At 33.9% G+C, this 14,082-nt stretch overlaps 1 protein-coding gene across 7 annotated transcripts in view; it reads right to left on the bottom strand.

Moving 5' to 3' along the window:
* ENAH (ENAH actin regulator) overlaps positions 1–14,082 on the bottom strand; it is a 121,981-nt gene that overhangs the window by 43,128 nt on the left and 64,771 nt on the right. For all 7 annotated transcript variants that reach the window (XM_037510360.2, XM_037510359.2, XM_037510361.2 and 4 more), the window contains exon 3: positions 13,569–13,746. In XM_037510360.2, the coding sequence (XP_037366257.1) occupies positions 13,569–13,746 (178 nt within the window). The remainder of the gene's footprint in view (positions 1–13,568; positions 13,747–14,082) is intronic.

Raw genomic sequence — 14,082 nt, 5'->3', positions numbered from 1 at the left:
TTACTTATTTATTTATACAAGCACTGGGTACAGTCAGAAGCTCAGGAGGGTGAGAGAATTCACCAGAGCCAGAGCGGGAAGCAGACCAGGCAGAAGGACCAAAGCACACTGCTGAGAGGAGCAGCGGGCGGCAGGAGAGGTCTGCGCGCCATGTGGGACTCTCGCCCGGAGATCCAACTAGCGCTGCAGAGGCTGCGGGCAGCTTCGCAACCCAGCGCTCAACCGCTGCGCCACCAGGGAGGCCCCAAAACTGAAAACTTTTAATCAAAGTTTTTCATACTAAAAATATCATACAGAGACTTTCAAAGACCATGTCTGTTTTTTTCTACTTTTGCAAGAGGAAGAGAATCAAAGAAGCATGGCGTTTCTATGCTTTCAGGTATAGAAAAAAATGAAAGCAGGGCAATTCTGGGCAAGAAATTAAGCATGGAGACTATTCTCTGAGAATAAGCTTCATAAATTTCACAAAATGGTCAAGCATTCACCTCCATTTATGTTCTCTTTGGTATAGACAATTACTCCACGTTTCTGCTTTCCACAATTTACTATGCTTTAAAATGTTGAGTTTTTTAGTTTGGTATCAATTTTTATTTTCAGAAATGTTAAGATTTATGCCCCCAAAACCCTACAAAATGCTGAGATTTAGTCATTTCTTTCATTATACACTATACTTAGGTCATGATTCTGAATACACATCCACACAGAATGGTTCATGAAAAACGGATGTTCAAGTCAAAAGAGAACAGTGTCTGCTGCTTCTTGGAAACTCCTGCCTTCCTCATTTTCTCTATGAAAAAATTCATGATACTGTATCAGTGAAATTCAGGAGCAACTTCTAGCTAAAACAATACAAGACAACTAATACCTAAATTACAAAGATGTCCAAATTTACTTTCTGAAGTTCAAAAATTAAAAGAATGGGTTTTGTTGAACACATAAAATATTAAATAAATTGAGTTTATCTCACATGGGACTTATTAAATAGAATTAAATATAACCAAGGTTATAGGTATGGGCTGACAGCAAGGACATAAAAATAAACTTATTCCACAAACTAAACATTAACTTCAGTCTCTGAAATGCTACTATATCCATAATACGTGTCTTCATTTCACTACTCTTTAAAAATGTATTATCTCAAAATTAGTAGGCATTAAATTTTGGCATACTAACTCAATCATGACGGTGTATCTGTCTAGGTGAAACAACAGCATACTCAGACAAAGAAAATGAAAAAAAATCATTGCCTGAGTTACCAAATTTATAAAAATTAAAGCAACTTTAAATTAAGGGTGTCATGTTTCCAGTCTTAAGAATCAGTAATTGTTACTGAATAAAATATTCATTTTCAGGAAAAACTGTGTACAAAATATTTATCACTATATTATAAATGATATTTTTAGCATTTTGTTTCAGTCTATGGGTTTGCATTATTCTACTTTCTTCATTAGACATTTCCATATTAAATCTTAGTTTACTTCTCACCTTTTAAAAACAGGATAAGATAAAAACAGCAGCAACTCATGTTAATAAAAACAAAATGGGAAGGGAAATAAAACTTCAACAGGAACAAGAGCTCAGAAAGAAACACATTATAAAACCCCAATGACAACTGGTAGAGACTAAGGTCTTTCCAACTTATTTTGCAACCGCTGAATTATTATTTGATATCATTTGTTTACATTCAGCTATATGCCTCCCTAGTCTTCAATGTGCTCATAGGTAATGTTTGTACCATATTTACCTCCCTATTACCAGCAACCAGCATAGTGCTTGGCTCATAGTAATTAACAATTTTAACTAAATTGGTTTTTACAGAATCAATGCAACTAAAGCAGTACTGGTAAAAATATAATATGTGCTAGTTGTATTCTAAGTACCTTTGTATGTATCAATCCATCTAATAATACAAATGGAGAGGATATAAGAATGAGTCTGTAGGGCCTTCCTGGTGGCTCAAGGGGTTAAGCACCGCACTATGAAGCAATCCGCAGCCTCTACCGCACAAATTCAATCCCGGGCCGGCCAGAGAGAAACCCAGCAAACCTCTCCTGTCTCGCCCACTGCTCCCCTCAGCAGTGTATTTCAGTCAGTCTGCCTGTTCTGTTCCCCACTCTGTCTCTGGTGAATCCTCTCACCTCCCCACACCTCTGGCATGTACCCCAGCTCTTGTATGCATAAATAAACAAATCTTTAAAAAAAAAATGAGTCTGTATATAACTTTATAACAAAAGAGAAGAAAAAGCAAGACCAGAAATGTTTAAACAAAAGTCAGGGAAATAAAATTGCTTTTAACTGAAAAATAATCTTTATGTGATGGAGATGTGGGGATGTTCCTATAAGGCCTAATGACACAGACTATAAAATAATAACCCAGAAAATGTGAACTTGAAGTTTTTAATGACTGTAAGATTAAAAGTTTTCAGGGGAAAAAAAAAAAAAAAACCCTTTAAAAAGCATGAGAGAAAGGCCTGGTCTACAGCCACTTTCCAGAGTGACAAAATTGAGGTGGAAGGCCTTATAACCAAGCACCAGCAGAAAGCAGGGCACATGAAAGATGTCAAAGGGAGAAGTATCTTTAGAACAGCAATATGACTCTATTTCCTCTGGCAAAAACAACCTTATCCTGAACTTGTGTTTAAACAAGTCAGGATTGTACCCTGTGAGTACAGGGACCATGTATCATCACTACTTACAGGAAGATGAAAGCATAAGAAATACTGGTGGAAAGTTTTACACACATTTAAATTCATACTTTAATAAAAGGCAAATTTAGGCAGACAAATAATTGCTGGGCTAACTGACAATGTGAAAATACCACACAGTCCTGAAAACCTAGCTTTTGTTTGGAATGTGAAACTTGAAAATAAAACTGTATTCTAAGGCCAAGCAACTTTTGTTTGGGATGTGATACTTGAAAATAAAACTGTAAATTAATGCCAAAAAGTACCTACTTATGAAGGTAAAACTAAAAGTCAAGCTTATTTCTCAAAAGAATAGCATTCCTTTTGGAGCAGTAAAACAGTCATAGCTTCCTAAGAGTAAAATTCTAGAGATTCAAACATCTAATTCATGCAAATAATACTATAAATTACTACTACCGCATTAAATATACTTGAGAACTGTTTATGTATCACGTCACTCCAGATTAATAAAACCATAGGGTACAATTTTTAAATGTGCATGTGTTTTGGCCTTTGGCAGAAAAGAAACACTTCAAATAATTTAATCTTTATGAGCAAATAAAATATGCTAGTTAAGTGTCACTGTATTGCCATCATCACTAACTTGGTTCTGCCAAATCAGAAATTAATAGTTCAATGTGTTTTTTTGGAAAAATAAGTTCCATGGTAGTAAAAGAAGGAGCAGAAGGACTTGGATGCAACAGAAAGGGTTTTTACTCAAAGCAAAACCAAGAAGGGCTAGGTCATGAAACAACCAACGTTACATTAAGATGTCTGTATTTTACTCTAACAGCACAGAAAACCATTGCAAGGTTATGTGGTACACACAAGTTGGTAATCCACCCTACTGCCTATGAATATCATGTCCCCAAATATTATCTTAAGAAGAGATTAGAGACCCATTTCCCAGAAGTGAGTACCATTCATCCAGTATCTTCAAATCAAAGATGTATGGTTCTATAGCTTAAGGACAGTTTTAAGTTCATGGGAACTAGTGACTCTCAATCTGAATAAGTTAATTCTTTTTATTTAGTACACCATTACCACAGCAGGTATCAAGTATTTGTAAAGGAAACACTCTGCAAATGATACAAACGTAGTTTTTCCTTGAATATTTACAATGTTCTATTTCAGTAGTCTATGTATACATCTATGAACAATGATGTTATAAATATGACTGTTTCACCTTAGTACATGTCTCCTGTCCTTTTTCCTATAATTTTAGACAAAGCATAGTCATTTACAATCACTACCTCAATTGATGGAAACAATATTAAAAATACTGTTGAATTTGGACACCTGATCTCTAAAATAGGCATCTCATATAGTAAGAATAACATTGCAATAAACGATGGATTTTCTTCACTACGTTAAAACAAAAATTTACTTCTTCCTACACGAATCGCACTGTCATAATCTAATACCCATGAAAATTTCCGGAAAACAGAAGTCACTTATTTTCTAATATGAATCCTCTCAGAAATTGCAAAAGCCTACAGAGGTACAGCAAGTCTGTCTACCTTGTAAGAATTATTTTTGGTATCTTTATATAAGTAGCATGCTGTATTTGCCTATTCCACTTCCTAATTACCACTCTGTACTTACACATTCACCTGCCCTGCAGATATTTCTGACCCTGTGTTATCTTTTCCACACAATGATAGCCCTTTAACAATTTTGTATTATTCATTTTGTTTTTTTTTTTCCATATGGTGCACTACAGTACTTCATCAGAAATATAAATAATTCAGTTTTCTGCGGTATTTCTTCTTTTAGATTATGAGGCCATTTATCTCTTAGTTGTTTTTGTGAATCTGTGAAACAATGTCGGAATAGTCTTCACCCATATAAACTACTGATTTCAAAGACACAACTACATAATACCATCCCTAGAAGACTGAATAGTTTTTCTGTTTTCCCTAGATGATAAAAACAGGAATGCCCAATGTTACTTTAGAGGTGATACACCAGTGCACATATGTTCTTTGCTGAAACAGGTACAACTCAATGGTACATCTACAGACTTATGAAAGCATGCCCAAAAATAAGCTGCAAAAACTTCAGAACAGTTTTGGCTACCACTGTGTGTTGTGATTGGTCTCACCAGAGTAGAAGTAATTGCTGTAATTAATTTCTTATCATCAATGGACAACAAAATAGATTCTATTACAGTTAAAACATCTTTGTTTAAAGATCTCGAAAAAGTTCAACAAAATGGTATCCAAATTTTCTTGTTATTCTAACACTCAGCAAATGATTCTCCAATTTATGGGCAACAAATATGATTAAAATTTGGGGATAAGTAATTTTGTATACAATTACTATTCTTATACATGAAAGCATACAAATAATCGTGGATGAAGTCTTCAAATCACTGAAGCACCATTAAAATTCAAGGTTATTGTAAAACAAGCCTAAAGAGAAAGTCAAAAGCTAGACCCATAACAGACAATATATTTCAAGATGCCCAACTGCCAGAGAAGTGGAGAAACAAAAACAAGGTAGACAAAATATAGTAACTGATTGAAACAAATGTTCTATAAGATAATGAAATGCAGATATATCGCAAAAGTCCTATCTGTATCTTTTAGTTATTTAATCATTTCTACCTTGGAGCACATTCTGCCATAACTACAACAACATAAGACTAATACTGTGGCTCATGAAAAATTTAGCATCAGACTTGAGTTACAATCAAGCTAAAGCCAGTTTCCCAAACAGCTATGTGATAAGGAACTTAAATGTCATAGCAGTAAATATTTTTAATTTATTATAGTTCACATACTATATAAATACATATAATAATTCATATGTAATTGTGAAACTCACAAAACAAGAAGTCAAGTGTATTAGAAAACTAGAAGTCAAGTAACTAGAAAACAGAGGAAACTGAATTTCTAAGAGGTATACTTTAGAAACAGCAATAATGGTTACTAGTACTGGGTAGATGATGGTCACAAATCTAATCAATGGACAATTTTTTCATCTTAAGCTTGAAAAAAAGGACTACATTTTCCCTTTTATTGATAGATATATATGAAGACTAGTAATACTGTCTGTCTACTTCTATGAATGGGGAAGATACATAATTAAATGGACAGCCACCCATGAAATCAGTTTCATCGGAAGGAAAGAAGATGAAAATCAGGAAAAGAAGAACTAATAATGATAAGGAGAGAAAGGTTTCTCTGCTATAAGCAAAGTTAGGTTTGTATTAAAGAGAAAGGATCTTACATCAAAGCAATAGAAAATATGGAATATCCTCATCTAACAATCATAGACAACAGCTAATATTTCTTTTCTAGGCTGGATGAAAAAAAATCAAAATAAATTAGAAATCCTGTTCTCAATCAATAGCCTTCCCTGGTAAGTGAGGGAAGTAGTTCCATAGGTTCTAGTCAAGAGACTTGCCATTCTTAAAATTTACTAAAGTCCCTGAAGAGTTTTTGTTCATGCAGGTTATATCTATCATTAAAATTTTTCAGTTTTAATTTCTAGTAATTCATTTAATAACAATAAAAGGCTACTGGATATTACCATAAACATTTTTATAAATCTTTATAACTAATATAATTTTTATAAATTTTATAATTACAACTTATTTTACAAGCCAAAAAAATTATTTTCCAAATAAAGATTACTACAAATGGAATGATACATTTTATATTTTTATGACTCTCTTTAATGTGTGATTTAATAGAAGAATTCTGGCTTATTTCACTTGCTTTTGCATCCAGTATGCTGTGTTCGGTATGTTGCTTTGGTTGTAGGATAATGGAGAAAAGGAGAGCCTAAGCAACTCCTGGAATGGAAGAGGATTCTCAAATCACACATTTCTAATCCCTAAGTTAGGGTTTTAAATCTGATATTTCACATTCTGCATTTGGTTTAGCCCGAAAGAAAGTGAGAACATGGAGACCGTAAACCAGACATTAATTTTTAATGATGAGGTGTGTAAACTAAGAGTCATGGCTGTAAGTAAATATTAGATGCAGGATAATTTCAGAAATCAATAGTAGAAATCAATACAAAGCTATATTGAACAAATGAGAAGGATCTGATGTAGAAGTAATTAATTCTCACTTACATTAATCCACAGTCATTTTCTGCTCACAGTTCCAGCCCAGAATTTCAAGGTAGTTCTTGTGGGGTGAATGGGAGATAGGAAACACTGAGGCACAAAGCGGTGTCAAGGGAAAAGAACAGAAGAGAAGTAGCCCTCCAAGAGAGTCTGGTCTTACAATACATCCATTGTAAGTAAAAAGTACCTATGTAAATTATCCTTGGAAGAACTGAGAACTGAATTATCCAAATCATTTTTCCAAAAGCACTTAATTCACTTACAGAACCCTGGTTAAGAAGGTCTAGGAGAAGGGCTGCAAGACAGAATGGATAGGACACGGGAACTCATTCTAGCTTTTCAACAGCTAGAGATCCTTTTATTATTTAGACCCCTTTACACTCAATATTGAGATGTTGTCAAAAAGAAATTGCAATTATCACTGATCTCTGTTCTTCCTCAAGTAATCAAAGATATATATAACAGGTCAGTCATGTTCAGTTCAGGCATTGGCACTATTTAAACTATATTTATCAGTATCTGGTACAATCACAATATCAAAAAATTCCTAAAATGTCAAGAATAGTTAATTAGAACATTTGACTGGATTAGATAAGTATATCTAAAATTGCCAGTAAAATTTAGTCCCAAAGGAGATTTTATACTCCTGGGTCTCATCTCCTTATGTTTACCTTTTGTTCATCTTTCATAACCCAACTCAAAAAGCCATCTCTTCATTAACACTTTTCCTATTGCTTAAGTGAAAGTGGCATTCTCGTTATATGGGATTTTAGCTGCATATCAGATATGACTTTCTCCTTTGAATTATGGTTGTGCTTTAGCTCCCATGAGTAGAATTGAGATATTCAAAGGGTGTATTTTCACTGAGGAAAAGACTTGAGTCTAATTTCCCCTTGCATGGAGAAGCACTCAAATGATGGCATTATTTTTAAAATTAATTTTCTATCCTGAGAGAAAAAATAACAAGGTAAGTCTTCACCAGGCAGGAAAAGCAAAGAAGAGGTTAGAGATTTCAGTCTCTCTACCACTATCCATTTCTCTATCACACAGTAGAATTTTCTTTGCATTTTTAGATGTTAGCATTCAAAAATAACATTTTATAGTTTAATATTACTAATGTCTTTATCTAATTTAATTCTCATAATAATATTCTAACACAGGTATTCTCATGATCCACTTTTTACACAAAAAGAAACAGCTTTAGAGAAGGTAATCTGCCACCAAAGAGAGACAAAACTGGAATTCTTTGACTCCAAGAATAATTTCCTTCCACTAAATCACAAAAGACCTTAAAATTTTACTAAAAATACATCTGAAGAGGTGTGATCCTATATATTTGAATCATAGACAGCATTGTAAACCAATGTTACCTCAATAAAAGAATTTTTTTCACTCAAACATAAAACAGAAAGTATATGAAAAGTTCTCTTTCCCACTTTCTCACCTAAACTGACTTCCCTCAAAAACAGTTTTCAATACACCTTTTGAAGATTTCAATTTGAAAAGGAAAGAAATGCAATAAAAAGAAATGGCCTAACATAAAGGCCAGAACTTCAGTTGTGCCTCCTCCTTCCAGGTGTGTGTGATTTCAGGGGGGGTCCCATCTTTCCAGGGTATTCTTCCTAATTGGAAACTGTAAGTACAGTACCAACAGATAAACCTCACATTATTATGGAGATTGTGAATTTATAAATAAGGAAGCCTGTGGAAGAGGTTAAGTCTAAGGATGAAGTAGTATGTGACAGCACCCACAGAAAGACTGCCCCACTTACCTCCCTCCCCAAACTTGTTACTGATGAGCTGCTAATGCTTTTTATCTGTTTTAAAATGTTACTTTTGCAAATAAGGTTACTTGATATAGGAAAGTTAAAGTGATAATACTGCAAAGATTACCTTTAGGGGTCTTTCCAAGTCCATTTGAATATGATTTAATAAAAGTATTAATAAAATGCCCCAAATGCAGTACGTCCAGAATCAAATTTGTTATCTATTTCCCATTCTCGCCTACCTCCGGTCAGTAGGACATCTTCACCAATGCCCCAAACTGACACAATGGATAATCATAACACCAATCTGTCCTGGCCTTCCATTACATTTCACTGACACAGAGGGAAAGTGGTAGAATTCTAAAACTAGATTTGGGTACAAATGCCACTTTTGCCACTTTATAGCTGTGACCTTTGGGCCAATCCGGTGACCTTCTCTAAGGTCTAATATCATCTCTAAAACGAGGACAGTAACACCAATTTTGCAGGATTATTATAAAGATTATCAGTAATACAAACATCCAATTAGGACCTGGCACACAGTAGGTGAACAATGAATGGATTATTATTCCTGCCTCAGCAATGTCCCAACAACTAAGTAAGGACCTGAACACAATGCTGTCACAGGAACAGCAGGCACCTAATGAAAGGCTGTCATCCTCTCTTCCCTCTGCTCATTTCTTCTTTATACTCTGTCATTTCATGCCTTATCCTTCTCACCATTAATTCCATAACAGCACCCCAAGCAGATTTACATGCTTATAACCACAAGTTCACCAATCCATCACAAACCTAAAGCACAAACTTGATCATACCAAACATTTATTTCGTACTGTCGACGTTCTCTGTGGCACTGACCATCACAACACGCACATTCCTCAGCAGGAATGCAAGGGCTTCCTACCTTTCTAGTCTATCTCCTGTGTCTTCCCTGCCCGAATATAAATTCTCAGGCCCAAGCCACATTACCTATCTGTTGTTTCCCAATTGTTCCATGGTCTCATGTTTCCAAGCCTAGCAACAATGTTCTTCTCCTGCTGATGAGGATTACTCATTCTTCAAAAAACAACTCAAATGCATGTCCTTTTAAAAACTTTTCTTGACCCTACAGTTTTCATTGGTATTCCAAAGGCCTTTCTACATACTGCATTCACAACATTCCACAAACTGTATTCTACATTTGTTGACCTTATTTATAGTAGCTTCAGCCTACATGTGAAATCCTGGAAGGAAAGATACAGGTTTTATCATGTCAGTGTTATTCCCCATGTCTGGCTTAACACCAATGTTCAAAACATGTCTGGTGGGGATATACTGCTCTAATGAATACTTTCAGGCTAGAAGACTGAAAAATAAAAGTGCCACCATAAATTGTGTCTAGAATGGTTCAAAATTTTAAAAATCCAATTAACTCCAAAACATCTCTCAAAAAAATTTAAAAATGCTGATATAAAATTCATGCAACTACTGATATTGGAAGGGGCAAACTAGAAATAAGAATAAAAATGAATCTAATTTCAATTATTTGTAAATATTTATTCTAAAAATGGTAAAGAAAATATCCAGCACAAGGCTATCTTTGATTATGTTCTCATGGCAAAAGCAGTCTCAACTAATGGTAAAATATTTTAAAGCTTTCCTCTTCAAGGTATGCTAAATCTTGGTAGAGAAGAACAAAAGCAGTAAAATAATATTGGCTAGGCATATGATTTCCCTTTAAAAAATGGATTTAAAAAAATCATTTTCCTATTTTCAAATGCTTAAACCTTTTCCAAAACAAAAGAGATTGTGTAAATTTACCTTTACCACAAGGACTGACTTTATGTTTTATATAATCCATTATCTGCAAAACTGTCATAAATTTATGTGATAAATAACACAAAAATTAAAAATAGCAGCCTAGATGAGTTTTGAATGTACTTGTGTAAAATCAAGTCCATTTCCATAAGACAAAAGAAACAGATAAACTGCAGCATTTGGTTTAAAAGGAAGAGCATTAATTCAACTCTTTTTCAAAATGTTAGAACATGCGATTTGTGTTTAAGTTCCAAATATAACTCACTGTATTTAGCACCTCCTGTACTTTCAAGTATATTAGATAATTGCATACCAAGTTAAAAACAAAATAAAGGAAAACATTCCTGCCACCCACCCTTTTCATAAAAGAAATGGAAATATTAAACAAACAGAAGCACCTTATAAAGGTCAGTATGACTGACCCCAAAGACATGTTATTAATTTAAAAAATTTGTTTGAGGCCTTAAAGAACTTGGAGAACAAGGGCCAGTAATTTTCAAATCCTGCTCTGGAAACCCACACAGGTAACTCAGTGCTATGGACTCCCAAATCCCCACATTAATCGGAGAAGCTTTATTTCTTTTTCTTTCTTTCTTTTTTTGGGGGGGGTCTGTTAATGCACAGAGTTTCTGGGGGGAAAAATGTATCTGAACAAAAGGGGGCATAATTATTAAATGTTGGTAAAACACTGAAAAAGTTTAACCAGTGTTCAATGGAAAATACTGACAACTAAATAAACAAGAATATTCAAATATGGAAAATTAATTTTTAAAAGTGGTAAATCAGTAAGAGTAGGAAATAATATCTGTCGTGACTCTACCTTTATGAATAAGTTCATTTTGCTTCTGATCAGATTCATCAGACATATTATTTGTCTAAGGAGGGGACATACAAGTTAAACTTTTCCAACTTGGTTTTGGCAAGAAGACAGTAGATGGTTTTGGAAAGGAACTGGCTATAAACCCAGAGCTAACAGCTGTGGCAAGGGAAGATATGTTCAAGATGAGAGACAACATTATTGAGTATGTTTGTTTAGGTGGATGGAAAGAAGCCCACAAAACAATACCAGGGTGGGATTTATATCTATCTTACTTTGGCACTCTATATCCGTTCCCTAGGATACGGATTGTTAGCACTACCTCCTTCCACGTCTCCCCTTCCAAGTCATGGAAAATCAGAAATTAGCATCTAAATATAGGAATTTATAAAAAGTCATTTCCTAGATAAATCAGATGATAAAGAGCATCAACCATTTTTATATGCTCTATTTTCTCTGATGAATAATCTACTGAACCAAAAGCCTCTTTGCCAATCACTTGGATCATCATGCAAGAAAATGGCTAGGATGAACCAGTTTCTTCCTCCCTTTTCTCTTTTGCTTAAACCTGTGGTTGAGATTGTGACAGAGAAGAGAATAAAGTTTCATCATCATCTAAGAAATCTATTAAAAATTTTTTTTGCCTTACCAAAATACTTGTATAACCAGCGAGATGATGGGTAATTTTCCCATTTGCCAAACTTTCTACAACGTGGAAATTACAACAGATAATATAACTGAGTCTCTCCCACATTAAGACTCACTAATTTCAAAAGATCAAGATCAAAAGAAAAAAACATTAATTGCATTTTCATTTTGAAAGCCAACTACATGACTACACACTGATAAAAATAACCCTTCCCATTTGGCTAAAAAAAAAAATTTGTTGACAAGATAAATGACAACAGTTACCTACTTACATTAATAACATTAGTCCCTAATATCAGTAGATTCTCTTTTGAAGGTTCAGAAATAAAAATTTTAGTTTTTTCCAAACATGGGGAAGTCACATGTTACTGTCATATTCTCTCTCACACACACACACACACACACACACACACACACACACACACACAGAGTGTATCTCTAAACATTGGTCTCTTAATTACTTATTATGTAGTTGATCTATATTAAGAACCACACCTCTAGTTTCTTCCCTACAACAAAGCTACAGTGACCGAGAAGTAATTCTGTAACTACAGCAGAATGCTGATAATAAACTGAGGTCTGCAAGTAAAGTGCACTGACCTGGAGAGATAATCTACATAGAATAATACACAAACAGGCAGACTTTTCTGTGGTATTTTCTGGACTTTTGATAGCTCAGGAGACATTCTAGTGATTTATTTTTCTTAAAACAGATTAATATGTGAAAGCTATGTCCAAATTATAGATATATTTATTTCCTCAAAGGAAGATCTAATATAAACCATCTACAAACATAAAATCAGCAAGATCCCGAAAATATCTTGTACTGAAATCATATTTGAAATAAACTGACACATGGGCTAGATGCTACAATCCTTTTTAGAATAAGGCAAGGTATAAATGAAAGTTAATTTTTAACTTTGATTTCAAATCAAAATTTTGAAATTCTCTACCATCAACAAAATATCAAATTTTTATCTGACTATATATGTCCTTCCTCCTAAAATACACGAATTTTGTTTATAACATATTTTTATCAAGATCACTACTACATATACAACAAAGGCAAGAGTAATCATATTTTGCAAGAGTAATCATATTTTGTTTTATATATAACATCCATTTTTCTGATTATAAAATCTATCGCCCCCAAAGAGATAATCACACAGTTATGTATTTCTTTTCTATGTTTACTCCAAGACAAAAACAGAGCTTCTCTCTGACATATATGCAGTTTTAAATCCTGGCATTTTTTTAATACATATCTTTCTAATAACCACCATGCAGTGTCAAGAGAAAATGCAATAAATGGCTTGTACCACATGAGGGCACTCCTAAAATCTTTAAGCAATTTTTAGAATCAAAATTGTTTTCAATTTACTAGTCCTACTTGCAGTTTACAGGCTTAGTAGTGTTAAAAATATGTTTTCAGAAAACATGTGCTTTTTAATAAAAACTGAGATGATGATAAATACACATAATTTCCATAATTGCCACAAGTTCTTGCAACAAAAGTTGAGTTTCTAGAACAGGAGGATGGTATAACTAATTTCAAATGCAAGGGTTAAACAAATACTAGCTGTAACCAATATACTAATGTTTATCCTTCTAGGCTACAGGATCATTATCAACTAACAAAAGTTCACATTTTTTGTAGTAAACAATGGAAATTCAAGAATTATTACAAATACATATATGATTTTAAAATTTGTCAGAAAAAGATTTAACATATACATGACACTTTTAAGAAAACAAGTAAATCACAGACACCTTACCTGTTTCCTGTGAATTCAACACTTCTAAGGCATGCATCATGGCACTTGCGAAGACATTGGCATCCTCTTTACTGCCAAAGTTGAGACCATACACCTGTCTAGCATCACGCCACTGGTGGAAAGTCTGCGTAGCTTGATTGTACTTCAACCCTTTAGGAATGGCACAATTTATCACCACCTAAAAGACATAATTCTTTATAAAATCAAGCAAATAATCGGCAAAATCAAGAAAGTCAACAAATCCATACTGAAATACTGATTCAAAGTTGTTCCTGATAGCTCTAGGCAAAAAAAAATGTTGGAAACTATTATGTATGGTAAAATCAGCCTGAAGAAATAATAATCGGATGGAAGCTATATGACGGACACAAAGGTCTAGCTTTAAAACAGAGAACCACCAAAACAAAAGAAAATCCATTTCCTTCATAAAATGCATTTTTACATGTTTACTGAATTATTATAAATTCAGAAAAGTGTATAAAACATAAACATATATCCTGGTGAACACTCCATG

This window comes from Talpa occidentalis, unplaced genomic scaffold (assembly GCF_014898055.3).
Source record: "Talpa occidentalis isolate TD23 unplaced genomic scaffold, MPIMG_talOcc4v2.1 talOcc4.14, whole genome shotgun sequence".
NCBI lineage: Eukaryota > Metazoa > Chordata > Mammalia > Eulipotyphla > Talpidae > Talpa > Talpa occidentalis.
Note: the sequence above shows the minus strand (reverse complement) of the source record. Positions and strands in the feature narration are given on the sequence as shown.